This window comes from Dendrobium catenatum, unplaced genomic scaffold, assembly GCF_001605985.2.
Source record: "Dendrobium catenatum unplaced genomic scaffold, ASM160598v2 original_scaffold_232032, whole genome shotgun sequence".
Classification (NCBI taxonomy): domain Eukaryota; kingdom Viridiplantae; phylum Streptophyta; class Magnoliopsida; order Asparagales; family Orchidaceae; genus Dendrobium; species Dendrobium catenatum.
The window spans coordinates 888-19,772 of record NW_021550440.1 but is presented as its reverse complement, the minus strand read 5'-3'; the positions used below and the strand labels follow the sequence as shown (position 1 = coordinate 19,772).

Here is an 18,885-nt window from a genome sequence, read left to right as displayed (position 1 = left end):
ATGGGCTCCTTTTCTACTGGTTGGACCGTTTTGGGGGTTGTTTTGTTTGGTGATGTTGGGGGCTTGCCTTTGCGGTTGTTGTTTTTTCTTCGTGGTTCGAGCAATGATGTGGTGAACCTCCTGGTTGGTTGTGGCTTGTTGGCAACCATTGCTGGTGGTTCCTCTTGATCTGATTGGTGGTTGTTGCTTCATTCCTCCTCTGAATAATCCTTGTCTAGCTTATCGGTGTTTGCAGAAAGCTTCTTGCCAATGATTGAGCCCAATTGGCTTTTGCTTCCTTCTATGTTTGATGTCTCTTTTTTTATGTTTGTCGAATTGTAATTTTGACTTGGTCCCTTCTTGGATTTGCTTGTATCCTAAAAAAAAAAAGGCCCATTAAAGCTTGAAAAAAAAAAATTAAACTCACTTAAACCTTGAGAATCTTATGTTTGCTTTGCTAATTGATCAATGAAGATTCTCTATATTTTAATAGTTTTTTGATATCTCAATTGCTAGTGGTTACCGCAGATAATCAACAGATTTTTCATTATAATGTCTATATATCGAATAATTTTGAAATTTTTTCCATCAGTAATTATTGACATATAATTAATCAATAGAATTTATTCTCAGAAAATTCGTTCATAATTCTTCCAGCAATTTTCTGATAGAATTTTATGAACAAAATTATATATCTATAATTTATTAGCTGAAATTCTATCGCAATTTATGATGGAATTACATTGGATGTCAGTGACAATTTTTTTTTTTTCCTTAAAAATTGTTAGTGATCTATTTACCATTTTTTTTTTATGTTATCAATGAAATTTTTTGTTGGCAATAGCTATTTTTTTTTAGTGATTGGAAATATCATCAAGTAATCGTTGGTGATATGCTTGATCATTTTTGTCGTAGTTGAGGAGACAAGTAACTGAAAAGTTGAGGGCAAAGATGTTGGTGTTAACACATATTATTAGGGCTGCAAACGAACCGAGCTGAGCGGAGTATGTGAGTGTTCATGTTTGTGTTCATTTAATATTAGCTTGTTCAAGTTTGATTCATGTTTGTTCGAGCTTTATTGTTTGTGTTCATGTTTGGTTCATTTAAATTAATAAGTGTTTAATTCGGTTCATGATCAGTTCGTTTAGTGCTTATCAAGCTTTAAATAAACACGCATGAACGAGCTATAAATGAGCTCTACTTTTAGATGTTCATTAACTTAACAAACGAGCTTTATTGAGCTTCCTAACAAACGATTACATCGAGCATGTTCGCAAACATATTTAACGAATTTTTTAAACTATCAAACAAACACGTTCATAAACATATCTATGAAAAACACATTTATTTTAAATTTTATTATTTAATAATAATTAAATCATTATATTATAATAAATATAAATTTTTTTTATATTTTTTTATATTTATTAATTCTAAATCAAATATTAATTTCTTTTATCGAGCTTATTCACGAGTTCAAAAAATTAAAGGTTGATTATGAATATGAATTTTTTATTCACAATGAAATATGAATAGGGTTATGTATGAAAAAAATATAGAATTTAAATATTAAATTATCACACAAATACATAATATATATACAATTTGTTAAAATAGTAAGACAATATTGCTAAAAATTTTCTTAAGTATTTAGGAAAATTGATGACAGTAAAATTGAGAAGTTTTAGAAAGGATATAAATTATCGATATTAATTTAGGAAAATTGATGGCTATAGCTATAATTGAGATATTTTACAAAGGATATAACTGCAAAAGATGAATCTAAATATAAAAAAAAATTGATTTATTTCTATAAAATTTAGATGTTTTTAGGAAGGTTATAACTTTGAAAGATTGATCTATATATTTTCTATTAATTTAGAAAATATTGATAGATTTCTATAAAATTGAGATGTTTAAGGAAGGATATAACTGTGATTTCAATGTATTTCTTGTTTGAAGGAGGCATAATTATCTCTATATATTGCTCATAGATGAAAAATAATATTAAAGAACAATGAAAAATCCTTCGTCATCATTGCCTTTGCATTATGCCTTTTGATAAGATCTGATTGTGGTTCCTTGGCTTCATGAAACAGGTGATGCTTTAGCTTTTAAGAGAACAAATATACTTTAGTTTTTCTATGTCACATTGGTGATAAAGATTAATTGTAAATGGACATTAACTTCAGACAATTTTAAAATTTTTAAAAATATTATACTCAAAAGAAAACCTATACGAAAAATCACACAAATAATCATTGATAAGGTGAAACACTAAAAAATCTCCTAAGTAAGAAAAAAATGAATTAATTCTAAGTATTACATAAGTATATCAACAACCATTAACATTTTCATAGAGGATCACTTGACAAAATTAATTATAATAATAGTATTAATAAGAGGGATAAAGGTCAATAACATTATATATATATTTTTTTCAATTTTATATACTTTATGTAATTCTTCACAGGTATCTAGTGAGGATTTTCTAAAAATCAGAGTCAATAGTATTCCACATATGATCATCGTCACCTATGTGACATAGAAAAACACAAGGAGTTCTATGGACCTCTGAAAGAGCACCGCGCGAACGGGTCGATTGGAAGGGCAGATTGGATCGTGCATACGACTAACCATTGAGGATAGAGGCTTTCACCAACACACCTCGATGGGTAATAATATACACGACCTAGTTACGAGTTTCCCCCACCTGATACAACAGTTCGAATGGGGTTTAGTAGATTGTGGGACCAAGTTTCCCACGGGCGCAAGCCCCCGTGGTTAATTACATCCCAGACCGGAGCCCAAGAAAACTCTCGATTAAGGATCATACATTATCCTTTCCAAATTTGGGATCGGTACAGGGTATAAACTAGGAAGTCCTACTCAAAGGGAAGAAAGGTCCAAAGGAGCTGAATCAACATGCATGGTTCATACCAGCATTCGGAGGCTCTAGGGTACTGAACATAAACTGGATAAAAGAAAAGCCAGGCATCCTATCACATACATGAGAGAAGGATGGAGGTGGCGTCATCCTGTGACGTGGATAAGTAGGATTTATAGTCCCTGAAAGGAAGGGACCTACCTACTATTTAAGGCATACTACGAGACCGAATGTAGTAGCCTCGAATCCCAAATCTAGGTTGGGCTTAGTGTTCTACACAACACTAAGGCCCGTGTCCTAGCTAATGTAGTGCAAAACCTGGATTTACCCCGGCCTGGATTGGGGGAGCCAGCTAACCACCTAATCGATTCAAAACCATGCTATCAAGTCAATTATGAAAGATGGGTGGGAGGTACAGTTTGTTGGAAATAGGACCGACATCTAGAAAATTTTCTAAGTGGTCCTGGACTTATGTGGGTTAGATGCTCCTAGATAATGCAATTAAATTTTAATTAGTTGGTTACTAATGTAATGCATGCTAGTTGAAATGTCAGCTCATGAATGCTATAGAATTTTAAAAATAGGCTTATATAAAATAGATTTTTTTAGAAAAGACTGAGTCTCCCTAGATCCGACACTTCATCCTCATAGGCCAGATTATTCGGACTCTACCCACAGATAGGGAGATGTCTTATAACAAGGAAAGAGGGATGCAGTAATATACATGTGACCCCGGACGATTCCGGTAATTCCTTAGATTCGTTAAATTTCTATGTTATTTAAACTTAGAATTTTAAAGATTAGTTATGAGTAGAAGAATTTTTATAGTCTTTAAAGAGCCTAACGAAATCCAAGCGAAAACAAAAGCGGCATACAAGAAGAAAACCTAGCAAAAACAGGTATTTCTACTGCGCAATTAGGTAAACACATCAATATAAATCAAATCAATCAAGTAAATGTCCATAGGCCAACTTTCCTTTAATTACAACACAGGGTATGCAGAAAGTAAAGTGGCCGGGCACCACTGCCAACAATCCAGATTTCTAAGCTTATGACAGACGCAAATGATTTTGAGTGGGATATTGGTCTTCCAGTCTTCAGTCTTCTTTGGGTCATCTCTCCTTGGACTCCTTGGATTTCTCCTCCTTGGACTCCTTGGAAATCTTCTCCTTAGACTCTTTGGATCCGTCGTGGCTTGAATATCCAAATGAAGAGACAATTTCCCCTAGGTAGGGGGGCATTGCCTTTTCTCTTTGGATATCTAAAGCCATCCAACTCAATTTTCCAAATGGAAGAAGACTCTCCCCTTTAGGGATGCCTTCTTCTTTTGAAATTCGAGCTGGATAAGAATATCCCACTCAGAGTGCATTTTCACAACTCTTAACTATTTATTACAAATATTATATCTATTAAAAAAATAAATTTTAGACTCCCTGCATGGTTATCCTAATAAAGATCACAAGCAGTTATATATGAAAATGAAAATAACTCAAACCATTGACCCTGTGCCAAGTCATGCTCTTAATTATGAGGGCTAAGCAGCTCCACCTGTAGCAGTTATAATTATTGCAGCCCTTATTTATTTAGGGGGGCTGAGCAAGCACCTGCATAAGACAATATTAGAAATTATAATGATGCCCCCCTTTTTATTAGCTTGAGCATGGCCACCTGCACGGAAGAACAGTATATATATATATATATATATATATATAACATTCCTAACCTAAGGGTAAGTCTAACGCTCACATCCAGAGTGCAGAAAAGTAAGCAAACATACCAATCAATTTTCAAACAACATGTAGTGAAAACCACGGAAAGCTCCAGCACACAGCAGAAAAATAAAACCCAGCGGTCTAGCCTAGGTCTAGAAGTGATGTCCTAGCAAACCATTCTATGTGTGTGTAAGACTGATGTGGCTTGGATATGACCTAAGTTAGGTAGTTGGTTAAAGTTACCTAAAATTCAAATTTGTTATAGGCCAAAAGGGGATATTTTAATTAAAATTAAAATATTAATGGATTAGAATCCATTTTAATTAATTTAGTTGATTGATCAGTTTTAAAAGCTTAGGATAGTTATTTTTTAAGTTCAAATTGTATTAGTCAATTTTAGAAAGTCCCGGATACTAGACTATAGGTTGGGGTTGACCAAAAAATTGATTTTCTAATTTAGGTGAGTTTATAGAATCCTAATATTTTTAATAAATACTAGGTCTTAATATGATTCTAATGCAAGTGAGTTTACCTAATTTGAAATTTTCTACAATTAGTTATGAATTTTTTAAGTTTGGGGTATTTATGAATTATCTAAATTACCTATTAAAGGGCTGATTTTATGATTTTGACCCAAATCAGCCCCAAACAGATTGGAATCGCCCCCAAAGGTCAGAGATGACTTGAAAAAGTGATCTCAAGAGTTTGGGGAAAATTTGGGATTTTTAATATTTTATTAGGGGCAAAATGGTAATTTCCACCTATGGTCAAATTAGGGGTCAACCTAGAGTCAAACTGAGGAGCCCTATTTATCTGAGGTCAAGGATCAGATTCTAAACAAATCAAGGTATTATGAGTAATTTTATGACTGAAAATATATTTATTATAATTTTTGGAAGGTCTCGGGGCCTTATTTAACATGTTGATTAGGGTTGCTTAATTAAGAGGTCTAAAGACTCCAAAAAATTCCTAGAAAATTCTGAGAGATTTATGATGTCACTAAGTTTAAGTGTTGAGATTTTGGTGTCAATCAGTGATCTACCCTATTCCCTAGAAAATTTTTAAGTTCGTTAGATGGGTCCTTAATTTTTATCCTTAAGATGTCACTACGTTGTAAAGATTTAAACTGATGTTTTAGCTAACCCTCAAGGTAGTAGATGCATGGAATACATAAAAGAAGTAAACACACCATGTTCTTAAATCTATGAGAGCCTAAACTAAGTGGTGGTGCAACCTATAAATGCAAACTACAAAAAAAAAATAAGAAAGGAAATGCACCTAATGAATGGATTAGTGAATGATTGAGACTCAATCATCCATTAATCCACTCCCCCATGATTGATCTTCATACATAGAACCCATGTCTAAAATTTCATGAAGCAAGTCTCCCAAAGTTAAGAGATTTAATATATAGGTAGTTTTAAAATAGTTTCAAAGTACTTATATATATATATATATATATATATATTGCGAAATTAATGATAATTAAAATAAATCAAATTGTAGTAAATAGGTATATGGGAGACCCACTGACCACCCAATCAAGGTTTTAAATGTTTTGAAAATTAATTTTAATTGAAAATAATTTGATAATAATTATATCAAATAACCACACATGAACAGAAATCTGTCATACAGTCAAAGTAACCTATATAAAAATAGTTTTAAAAAAATTAAAGGTATTTTTTTAAGAGAACGAGGTAGGCATGCCAAATCGACTTAAAACGGAAAAGTTATGAATTTTACAAGTTTAAATACAATAATAGAATATTTTTAAAATAGCATCATTTTACTGTTTTCAAAATAATTGTAGATAAACCTAGCATTTTTAAACAAGAATGATCTCAAATCGTACATAATCAAATACGAATAAAATAATGTGTTGTGCATCGAAACCGGATTTAAAACGAGAAAGTTATGAATCTTCAAAGATTAATGCAATAAAAGAGATATTTAAAAATATATGTTTTTTTAAAATAATATCATTTAAAATAAATATTATATTAAATTAAATTATGATACAAAGTTTTGAAATTTCATTTTGTTAAATAATAATAATAATAATAATAATAATAATAATAATAGTAATATTAAAAAATAATAATAATAATATTTAAAGTAATTTATATGATTAAAAATAGTTATAATAGGAAAATAATAATAATAATAATAATAATAATAATAAAACATAATTATAATAATACTAAAACAGTAAAACATTAGTAATAATAATATAATAACAATAATAAAAATAATATAAAAAATAATTAAAAATAATTTAAAAAAATGTTTCTTTACGGTTTTTAAAATAATTAAAAATCTAATTAATATTTTTAAATGAAAATAATTTTAAATTGAAGAGGGCGCAAATACAATCGATTCGAAGTATTGTGCGCGAAAAACAGAAGAGAATTGAATTTTTTATGAATTTTTGAAGTTAAAATAGCTTAAAATTGATTAATTCAAATAAATAATCCATAAAATTCCTTGGCACGACAAGTGGCGAAACTGGATTGGTCCCGCAATCATGAGCCACTTATCCACGTAGGCAGAGGGTAGGATCCGTTGTTCGGTTCAAACACAGAACGGCGAGATTATAGCCGTTGATCGGAAGATCAACGGCTGCGATTTCATGCTGTTCAAAGAACCGAATCGAAACCCTAGAACACTATTTCGCTTAGTTATCTCAAAATACTTAACGAAACGCGATAAAATTTGAAATATAAGCTCTATACATGAAGAGCATTCATGGGGATGTATTTTTCTGGTTTAAAAGCAGCATTTCAGAAAGCTACTTTACCATATGTGTTGTGACCTATTCTAAGTGTTTTCGAGAGATCTAACCGTCGGATTTTTGCGTTCTTGGGCTCGTTGGACTCGTGGAAGATGCAGGAATATTTTTTTAGTTGACGTCAAGTCTAGTTCTCCTTTGATCGAGCGGGATTCAGCTCAAGATGGAAAAATGCCTTGGGTTCGCCGGAATCACATCGCCGGCGAGCTTCAGACGTCGGGATTTGGTAGAGAAAGATGAGGGAAGGTCGTGAGAGGGCTCTCCAAAGATCTCAGATCTTTTTGTCTCCTTGAGAGAGAAATAGAGCAAAAGTCCCTCCAAATAACCTAATTTTTGGTATTTAAATGCCTCGATCCAAAAAAGTATGGCCAAGATCTCATCCACAGCTAATTGGGAGGGAAATTAAATGTATTAGGCCATCCTTTGAATTTTAAAACGTTCATGGGGCTTTAAACGCAATAAAGAGGCCTTAAATCCACCTAAATATGTTATTATGGCCTATTTAAGACTTGGGTTGACCAAGTTAATGGTCAACCTGGTCAACCTAGTCAAATAGGTCAAAGGGGGAAGAGGATTTGGGCCATGAGAAGATTGATTTCGATTTGAATTCGATTTGGGCCCTTAATGGGCCTAATGGATCAAAATTGACCCATTAAGGCTTGGGTTGACCAAGTCAAACTTTGACTTGGTCAACCTAGTCCATTGGGCCCACGGGAGTTGGCAAAATCAAGGTCAAAAAGTTCTACCTTCGTTTCTATGGAGTGGGAAGCCATCAATTCTTGAACTCCCAGGGTTATATGGCACTTGCTCCCTCCGCTAGAATAAATTGAGGCAGATAACTGGCTTATGTTCATCATTTGCATCGCTCATGATAAGACTTATCTCTAAGTTGCCTACAAAGTTTTGGTTTGCCCTTTCCGTGATATTTCCATTATCAATGTCCATTTTGTCGGCATCACTGGCCGCTGATTTGAATTGGACCTTGCTCCCGCCATAAACTTCTTAAGGCTTCGTTTAGTTTGTCTGTCATAATTCTAAAGTTTTCCAATTTGAAACGACAAACGCAGTTGAAGGAACCTGTTTGGAAGCATCGCATTTGTAAAATTATTTTTCCTGAAACTTCATTTTTTTATTGTCTGTAATAACATCTATGCATCCGGTTCTCTGTTTTATTAAACTTCTTTTTCCTTAATGTCTTTTTCTGTTTAGAGAGCAGGAATGAAACCAAGCCTGCATCTGGGATGTCCTCCTTTCTGATCGCAGTATTCATTGATATTTGCTCTACTATTTTAATATCACTTGCTCTGCTACTTATAAACAAATGTCAACAATCTATAATTATTTAATTATTATTTAAACTATTAATTATATAATTAATAATTTCTATTTAAAATTATATTAATTAAATTAATTTTAAATTTTTAATTAAGCTAAATTAAATTATAAAATTATTCACTAATTATGCTGCTAGTTTTTTAATTTATCTACTTAATTATTAATATTTTAAACTGTATTAATGAAGTTAAATTAGATAAATCTCTTCCTAAAGCTAAGGCGTATGGGAACTTGCTTATAACCTCTTTTGTTTTTTTTTTTTTTCATTGGAATAAACCCCCTTTTTATGGAAAATAAGGTAAGAGCTCAATCCATTAAAGAGGACGAACTTACATGTGTAAAAAGCAATAAGAAATAAAAAAGATGGTCAAAGACGTTTAAAATATTATTTCAAATAAATAAATATTAATATTTTTGTAATCCTGAAATCAACGCCTTAATTCATTTTCAGGCAATTAATCCCGATGAACAACTACAGCCATATTTTCGCAGCTTCTCCAGCATTCATTAAGGAGCCTATAATTAGCTCCAACAATTAGGTTATATTACAAAAATATTAATATTTGTTTATTTGAAACAATATTTTAAACGTCTTTGTCCATCTTTTTTATTTCTTATTGCTTTTTACACATGTAAGTTCATCCTCTTTAATGGATTGAGCACTTACCTTATTTTCCATAAAAATAGGGTTTTATTCCAATGAAAAAAAAGTACCCATACGCCTTAGCTTAGGCAGACCGCATCTGGACAGCGGGTAGAAGGTGAAAAAGATCTCGTCCCTCCTGCTCCTTTCGGAACAGTGGATTGGGGTGGCCACTACTTCTGCCTGACCTCAGCAAGAAGCTCATGAACCACGAAGTGGAAGCCTGCTTAGTCTTTTACAGAACATCCGAAGTAAAGAGAGGTGATAAGGGACACCTTCCAGGTGCTCTAGTAAGGCTTCACTTTAACCAAGTAAGCTTTAACATCTGCTCCACCAACTCGGTCTTGCAAATGAAAAAGGGCTCAATACTCACTCAGTCATTTCAACTGAGTTAATAAAGAGTCAAGCTCTGATGCCTGCCTGATCAAAACAGGACAATAAAAAAAGTGGCGAGGAGTACCTGCCAGGTGCTCTGTCAGGTCCTCTCTACCAAGTAAGACCAACTGTCACGACCCGACCCGACGGGGACGGATCCCGCCCGAGCCGGATCCCGACCAGCTTAACAAACTAACCAGGATCTGGCTTTGGAATTTGCTTACTGAACTGAATCTTCCAAATATTATACAAAACAGACCAGAGCTACTAAAAATATCAAATGCAGCGGAACAAATCATCTATATTTTTTAAAGAGTTCAAATGGAACACCTTTTCTTTTAAAAAGTAATTAACTATGACCGATATAATACAATAAAAAACTGATGTCCAAACAAGCACTACATTCCCAAGTACGTACAAAAGTTCATTTAAATTAAACTAAGCTAATAACGAGTTGTTTGACCACTCTGCAAAAGGATGATACAATGAATATATAATATATATCATATGATAATGTGAGCACAATGGCAGCAGCGAGCAGATGCATGCATGAAGACTATCACACTAATATGAGTGGACCAGCTTTGTGTGGAAGACAAGCAAAAGAGGTAATAGTGCCAAAATGGGGATGTAAGGGTTAGGGATATATAAGAGATCGACTACATAATTCTTTTTTCTCCATTGTGTCATGTCAAAAGTCAAATTCTTGTTTAAATCTAATAAAGAAATATCATTTTTAATATTTTCTAACCAAAGTCTTTTTAGCTCTACCTCTACCTTTTGTTAACATAAGTTAAATCTATATCCTCTACTTTCTTAACCGGGTCATCAGAAGGCCGCCATTTTATGTGACCTAACCATCTAAGGCAACACTCTCTAATCTTATCTTCCACTGGAGCTACTCCAACCTTTTCAAGGATCAGCCTTAAGCCCATATCTTTTTGCTTTAGTCATGTATGTTCTCACTAGACATTTGCAGGAGGTTGTACCTTGGTGTATGCTTTTTGGTGATGATATTCTCTTGTTGATAAGACTAGAGAGGGAGTTGAAGGTAAGCTTGAGTTATGGAGGTCAACCTTAGAGTCTAAAGGTTTTCGGTTGAGTAGATCTAAAACTGAATATATGGAGTGTAATTTTATTAGTAATAGGCCTAGTGAGGGGATTGTAACTTTGGGCGATCAAGTCATTAATAAGAGTACACATTTTAGATATCTTGGATTTATTGTTTAGTGCGATGGTGAAATAGATGGGCATATTTTCAGCAGAATTCAAGTTGGATGGTTGAAGTGGAGGAATGCATCGGACTTGTTGTGCGATAAAAAAGTCCCCCTTAAACTTAAGGGAAAATTCTATAAGATGGTGGTGATACCTACAATGTTTTATGGTGCCGAATGTTGGCCATTAAAAGAGAAACATAATACTAACTCAAGTGTTGCAGAGATGAGGATGCTCAGGTGGATGAGTGGCTTTACCCTTAGAGATGTAGTAGTCACCCCCAAAGAAGGAAAAAGAGATGAGCCTTGGGTAACCATAGCAATGCAGCGAGCTCCAAGGTGTATGCCTTCATTTTTTGTGTTAATTATATTTCCTTTCTTGGAGACGAGCCCCAATAACGCCTTTCAAAATACTATTATGTGCTGTCACCAACTTCTTAAACAACCCCTTTAACTTTTGAATCTAAAAGATGTATCCTTTAATGAAATCTATATAGCGTGTAATATAAGGAGTCTAATATAGGCATGAGTTCTTCGCCTTCAGGAACTTCCCTATAAGGTAATGAAATTTAATTAAACTCAACTGAAAAAATAGAAACTCAATTTTTTGAAAGACATCATTAAAAACATTTTATTTGTGTACTAAACCTTAGTTGTTTATACTAAGAACTTTTTTTATTCAAATGAAAAAAATTAAATAAATGCTAATTTGTGTTCTACTAACTAAAACATTCTTTAAGCATTGTTAGTGATAATTTGAATCAAGTTGTGCTTCTCGAGTTGATCAATGAATTATTCATCAACTCAAATATTTTTATGGCATTCTTTGTGAATGAATTCAAGATTATCAACCATCTATCATAAGAGTACAACTAAACATTATCTTTTGAATGAAGTTACTATAATTTATGTGTGTCCTACCAACTTATGCAAAAAGAAACTTGAATTTCACGATAACTATGAAGTTTTATTCTAGGATTAAATTGTTCATCTGTCTCCAATATTGCTAAAAAATTATCATATTTTACTGCATTAGCAGAGATTTTAGAATAATACATCCATTTTGCAAAGTTATGGTTTCTCTCTCATCTCTCATTACCTTTTAGTTCCCAACTCTTTTGTGTTTGCCCTATCTTTTTTCTTATTGCTTTGCTCCTTAAGTTATTTCTTTTTATTCTTCTATGAGAAAATAACCAAAATGATCTCTTTACTTTTTATGAAGAATAAAAATGGTCCTCAATTATATTAAAAGATCATTTTTGTCTCTCAAAGTCCTTAAAAATGTATCTAAATGGTCCAATGGTAGGACTATTTTGATTATTCTTTAACGGGTTGATGGACCTAAATGGTCATTTAATATAGTTTAGGAGTATTTTGGTTTTCCATAAAGCGTCGAGAGACCATTTTGACCATTTTCTCATTCTTCTATCATGTGGTTTCGTTATTAACAAGTTGAGGACAAGGATAACTTTTGGCATTCATATGCCCTACTTTTATCTTATTATTCTACCATTTACTATCTTGCCATAAATTGTACATTTCAGTGTTAGAATTCTTCCATTAGGAACAAACCATAATTTGCTTGTCTTTACTATTTGCATGTGAAGGATTGCTTTCAACCATTTTTTATATGTGCCATCCTATTAATAAAAATGCATAAGTTAGTTTCTTGCAAGTATAAATTAATTTAAAAATAAAAGCACTTGTTAGGAAGAAAATAATACTTCCATTTTGGGACAGTTGGTTGCTCATACAACAATTTAGGGTTGTCGGTTGCTCTTACCTGTTGCGATTCTTGAGATGCAAAAAAGACGTGCATATAGGATTGATAGGATTCGTTATTGGGCACTGTTGATTACTCTTGTGGACAAGATGTCTTGTGGGGTAGTTGACTAGACAGATGGGGCTAGGGGTTTGCTAATTGGATGACATGATCTGAGATGATGAGAGTAAATAGGATGGAGGGAAGAAGTGGGATTGCAGAAGGGGCATCATTGGTGGAGGTGGATGCAAAGGTGGACGAGCTTTGAACTTGCTGATGAGATGATTGTTGTGAGTGCTCTCATAGCCTTACTCATGCAAGTAATTGCCTAGCCCCATGCACACTTCGTCTGCAAATGGACGGCACCTTTTCATACCTTTTTTATTGCGTCATAACAACGGTGCAAGAATGTGCTTGATTGCATTGTGCCACAACATACCATTGACAACTATAGTAGCCAATCATAGTACCTTATTTTTCTTTTAATTTATGATTATTTGGTGATATATTATCTACTAATCATCTTGCATTAGAAAGATGTGGACTCGGATCTTTAATTTACAAAATAGATCCATGGCTATTTTCAATAGGCTAAGTTGCCCTCAATGTAATCTTGAGGCCCCAAATTCGAGTCATGAAAATAAACTTTTTATTCAACGCAAGGGTAAGATTGTGGACATCAGCCCCTCCTTGAACCAGCTTCATTCATGGGGAATGACCCTTTGCGATCTTTCAATTTGCAGGAACACTTCATAACCTCGTCTATCTATTATATAATTATTAGGCTTCTCAGAATGTATGAAGTTTGATTTTTGACATTTGTTTACTTAATATTATATACACATGCTTCTTAGCAGGTATTGACAGGCATTCATGTTGTGCGAACCGCTGTAACTTTTTAAAATAGGAAGATACCATTGTTTCAATCATTCAGTATTTTAAACTAGCAATATTATTCCTGAAGTTGCTTATTTATCATGTAAACACATTTTCTTAATTCAAATTACTAGACGACATGATGCTCTAATGGAATTTGGATGGCTCTGGATATTTGTCCTTTTGTAATCGGATAGGACTGCATTATTCATTATAGATTGGTGATTTGCATTTTGTTGTTGTACTTACTGAATTGTTTTTTCTATCCATTGTTATTTTTTTTTTTCACCGTTGCTTTCTACCTCAGTTTACTCCAAGGAAGGCTGGAACTCCAAAGAGGAACGAGATAGTTTTTATTTCTCCAACTGGTGAGGAGATTAGAAACAAGAAACAGTTGGACCAGTATATTCGATCCCACCCTGGTGGCCCTTCTTCTTCAGAATTTGATTGGGGATCTGGTAGCATCTTTTTTCCTCTTCTTTTCTATAACATCTGCAAGATAGATGTTTACGGATTGCTGTTTTGCTCTTTAAAATATGTTTTTGATCGGTGAAACAGGTGATACCCCAAGGCGTTCTGCTAGAATTAGTGAAAAGACAAAGGCAATGGAGACTCCGGAGGAAGAACCTCCAAAGAAGCGAGGAAGGATTTCAAGCTCAAAGAAGGGAACCAAACAGAAAAATGGTGTAGATGAACATGTGGAGGATGAGGCACCAAAAAGTGAGGAGGCGGTAGCTACAAAAGCGGCAGAGAAAGTAGAAGGTGATGTAAGAGATGCTGTTGATAGTTCAGTAAAAGAAGGCAAGGATGACGCTTCTGCTGCTAAAGTTATTTCGGAGGATAGTTCTTCTAAAATACATTCAAATGAAGGAACCAAACATGAGAAAGATGATATAAATGCAGATGTAGTAGAGGATGAAGCACCGGAAAGTGAGAAGACAGCTACAGATACATTAGGGAGAGTAAATGATGCAGATATGAAAGATGCTGAGGATGAGGCTGCTACTAAAGCTATTGCGGAGGATAGTTCTGCTAAGGAAAATTCAAATGAAGGGACCAAACTGGAGAAAGAGGTAGATTATGGGGCACCAGAAAGTGAGAAAGGTGAAGCCACACAAGCACTAGAGACTATAGAAGATGTTGATATGAAAGATGATGTGGAGGGTTTAGTTATAGGAGCGGAAGAGGCTGCTGCTAAAGTTATTTCGGGCAATAATTATGCTAAAATTGATTCAAATGAAGGCACTAAACTGGATGAAGTAGATGAGGCACCGGAAAGTAAGATATCTACACAAGCACCAAAGAGCTTAGAAGATGTAGATCCGACAGATGCTGAGGATGCTTCTGTAAAAGAAGAGGAAGTTTCTGCTGCTAAAGCTATAATTTATTCAAATGGTAAGCCTGTGGAAGCTAATAAAAATGACGTGTATCAAGAATCTGCAGTAAATCTATCTGGAAAGGAAGAAAATGAGCAGGAAAAACAGGCACATGGAGAGCAGAGTAAAGACGCGACTTCCTTCCTAAATGATAATTACAAAGGCGAGCAGGTTTCTCCTTCCCAAGCTATTCCCACTGCTAACCGCCCACAGAAGGCTTCAGCAATTGCTTGAATGAGATCGAATCTGGCAGTGAGAAGCCATTTAGTGTTGCCTTTGTTTGCATAGGTGTAATATAATCGTCCTCACTGCTTTCGATTATGCCCTATTATAATACTAAAATTGATAGATATCAACAGCATCTTGACACGTGGCGAACGGTGACACAAGTTAATCACTCTCGTTATTAAACTTAACAGATCAGGACGATGGGAACTTCTTTGGGTGATTTCTTATTGTATTTTATGTGATGCTCTTCTGATGTTAAGCATAGGTAATGCTCAATAAATATTTTAGAACAATCTTCGCAACTGCTATAAGTGCTTTAATTGTTTGAAGGTTATTCATGGTTCGGTTTGTCTAGCATTATATCATCATTCCAAGATTAGTTGTGATTCTATTATAGATTAGAGGCTAATATAATAAAGAGTGTAATTATAATAGTTATGACACAACATGGTGTCTTTGACAAATTTTATAAACTAAAATAAATTCATAACAACATCTGCAACATCTATAATAGAGATAAATAAATTGGATTAATGAAAGAAAAATGAACCCAAAAGTTAATGTCTACATCATAATGATAATTAGACCTATGGCTCTATGTTAGTGCGAAATAATTTTACAAATAAATGTTCTATGAAGAATTGTGTGCAATCATGTGTAACCTCCCAATGATTTTCTTTAAAATAAGATATATTAAGTATTGTATTGTATAAACTCCACTTTTACAAATAATATATATAGAACAATAATTTGACAATATGTGCAAGAATTATAGAACTTAACTTTTCTTGAAATTTAAAATGAATTATTTTACTGTAGCCCTTGGGACATAATCTATGGTGGCCTTAACTATTCAAAAATTATCTTTTGTCAAATAGCCCTAATTATTCAAACAAAATTAGGGAAGCACTTGTAAAATGAACTAATCATTTCTTGTATGGTGTGCATTGCATGAGGGTTCACAATCATGCAATGCCATGGATATCATAGAAAGTGAGATCTCATATATAATCCAATGGATTTTATTCTGATTTATTGAAATATATATATATATACATGACTTAAAAGAACTCCTTTCTAGTGGCGTAATTGAATGTCACATTAGGACCTTTGACCTTGCTTTTGAAAATGGAGACTATTGATTTACAATATTAATCAAATTTTTTGTCCAACACAACTATGCCAAAATCATAGGTTTTGGAGTAGTCAAATTTGTTCCCTTATTAAATAACATAGAATATAAATTTTACAAAAAAAAAAAAAAAAAAGTTTGCATAAAGACTATTCAAATGTTGGAACCATACTTAATTAAATTAAAAGAAGTCTCAAGCTGCTATTTAACCATGTATTTGAAGTATTCAACTACTAGAGCAACAGTACGGTTCCATTGTCCAATTCTATTTCATTCTTCTTGGAGTTCTAAACCAACCCTGATACCCAAGATTTTAAGGAGAATAATTCCTCCTCAATAAATAACATCGATTAATGATGTACAAATCTATACGATTGTGCCTTTTTTAGAATGAGTTTGTGAAATCCACAATAAGGTACCTCTTATTCTTTTAAATTTTCCCTTAAATTCTACATAATGTTTGTCAATCATTCATATAATTATAATAGATAGACTAACTTCAACTTCCTTATCTGCCACCTTATTTGTATATACAATGGGAAAGATTGATCTCTTAACTCCTCCACCTCCTTATTTTGTTCATACAATGACAAGAGCTTAGTTCTCTAATGCTTTCTCTTCTTCATTTTTTTTCTCTACATCTTTCTCTTATCAATAAAGTCAAAGGCTAGGTTAGTGGCAAGAACTTTCTCACTCTTATCCTCCTACACCTCCTTAATTTTCATATAATTCTTATATAAGAAAATCTTTAAAAGATGTTAGCTTTGTGTGGAATCTGGTTATGTCAATCAATCATGTTATATTATTGACTTAGACCCCAATTACATTTAGGGAGCTCATTGAGGAGCTTGCAGGGGTTGTATTGAGCCAACACGCAATATATATATATATATATATATATATATATATATATAAATTGCATAAATTATATTTCTTCGCTGCACTTTTATTTTTTTTTAACTTATTTTTCTATGTGATTATATTTCCCAACACAAGATTGGTTATAGTTTCCAATTTCTATTTTATTCTTATTTAATTAAATATTTTTGGGCCAATGTGTAAAAATTATTTTTTTTTGTACAATAGAATAATACCATAGTGCTCTATGCTAGAGCAATATAATACTTCATGCTCGAGCCGGAGACAGAAAGTGGAGTGTTATTGTAATTCAATCCCTGGCACCACAACATTTTGAGTCAGGCTAGAGATAAAGAGTGGAGTGACGCAGTGCTCTAAACCCTAGCTTCGTGGTGTTGCAAATTAGGATGAGCAAATTTTCTTCCTTCTTATTTCATTAGAGGAGTTGCGTCATTTGGATGCATCACTTACTTGTTTTGAGTAGATTACCGTGTGTATGAAGTGAAGAGAGATAAAAAGTGAGTGTAAGAAAAGAGTTCTATAAAATTTCTCTCAATTTTCATAGTGGATTTCTCGGAGTGGTGTGGCACCATAATTTTTTCCCTGGTTTAGGTTTTTTTTTCTCCTTATCTTTCCTTAAAAAAATTGTGCTTGATTTTTTTGTTTACAATTCTAATTGGATTAGTTCTACTGAGAGTATGTACAATATATTATAAAAATCATTCTCATCAAACCTATGTATCAATTAAGGATGGACATTCATATGTAAAACTCATATAAAAAGTGCGTGTGAGAAAATTATATATTTGCATCCTTAATCATGTACATTGGTTAAAAAAATACATATTTACTTCATTATTCATATGTCATAACTAGAAATCCTTGCGCATGAGCAACATTTTACTCCTTTGGCTCAACATACTTCGTGTTATCTCCCCAAAGAATTATGCACATCTCTTTCCTTGGTTTGGGATGACTTCATAATTCTAGAACCATAGTAATACTTTGTATCTAGTTATAATGTATTGAACTAGTACATTCTTATTTAGTGTAGTGGACTCATAGTGCATTATATCCCTTTTTAACTATCATTTTACCCTCTCTCTTGACATCTTATTGCATTTGTATCTAAAAATGCATCCTCATCTTCAACCATGAGAATCATTTTAGTCAAGATAATGTTATGCTTATTATGGTTTAGGAGGACACCATATATAAAGAAGCACATTCCAATCTTTCACACATCATCTTTGTTAGGGCATTTCATGAAAGCATTACTTAAGTAAGTATACTTGAAATTCTTGTTACCATGCAAGTAGTTATTTAGTAGTATGTTGCTTCTTGACATCATCTTGAACACATCATTAGATGAGATCTCTCCAAAACTCAACCAAATCATTAAATCAAAGTCAATAAACTTAAATTCCATTCTCTTCCCTCCAATATTGAATATAATTGATTACGTAACATTCCAACAATTATAAACCATTCTTGGTAATATTTGATAAAAGAAGGCTATATAGAACTACGTTTAGGTGCTCTAAAGAAGTGCTTGAAGGGAGAACTCTTAGCCTAGATAATAAGGTCATAGAATAAATTACTTAATGGATTTATCCACAATACCCTTACTATATATGTGACCAAAGCTCCATAATGCCTCTTAACTGTTAGAATTAGAGTAGATATCTATATACTTAACCTTTTTTTTTAATTATTT

General features: G+C 33.1%; 1 protein-coding gene across 1 annotated transcript; it reads left to right on the top strand.

Moving 5' to 3' along the window:
• LOC110113033 (methyl-CpG-binding domain-containing protein 10-like) lies at positions 1 to 15,184 on the top strand. Its single transcript, XM_028692570.1, has 3 exons — positions 1 to 123; positions 13,792 to 14,032; positions 14,133 to 15,184. Exons 1-3 carry the CDS (start codon positions 1 to 3, stop codon positions 15,182 to 15,184), a joined length of 1,416 nt encoding a protein of 471 aa, XP_028548403.1.
• Positions 15,185 to 18,885: the final 3,701 nt, after the last annotated feature.

Excerpts from the sequence above, each read along its gene's own strand:
- LOC110113033 (XM_028692570.1), top strand. The coding sequence starts at position 1 with ATGGGCTCCTTTTCTACTGGTTGGACCGTTTTGGGGGTTGTTTTGTTT. Across the intron at positions 124-13,791 it reads ATGATGTGGTGAACCTCCTG|ATTGGTGATTTGCATTTTGT; the intron begins GTTGGTTGTGGC and ends TATTCATTATAG. Across the intron at positions 14,033-14,132 it reads AGAATTTGATTGGGGATCTG|GTGATACCCCAAGGCGTTCT; the intron begins GTAGCATCTTTT and ends TCGGTGAAACAG.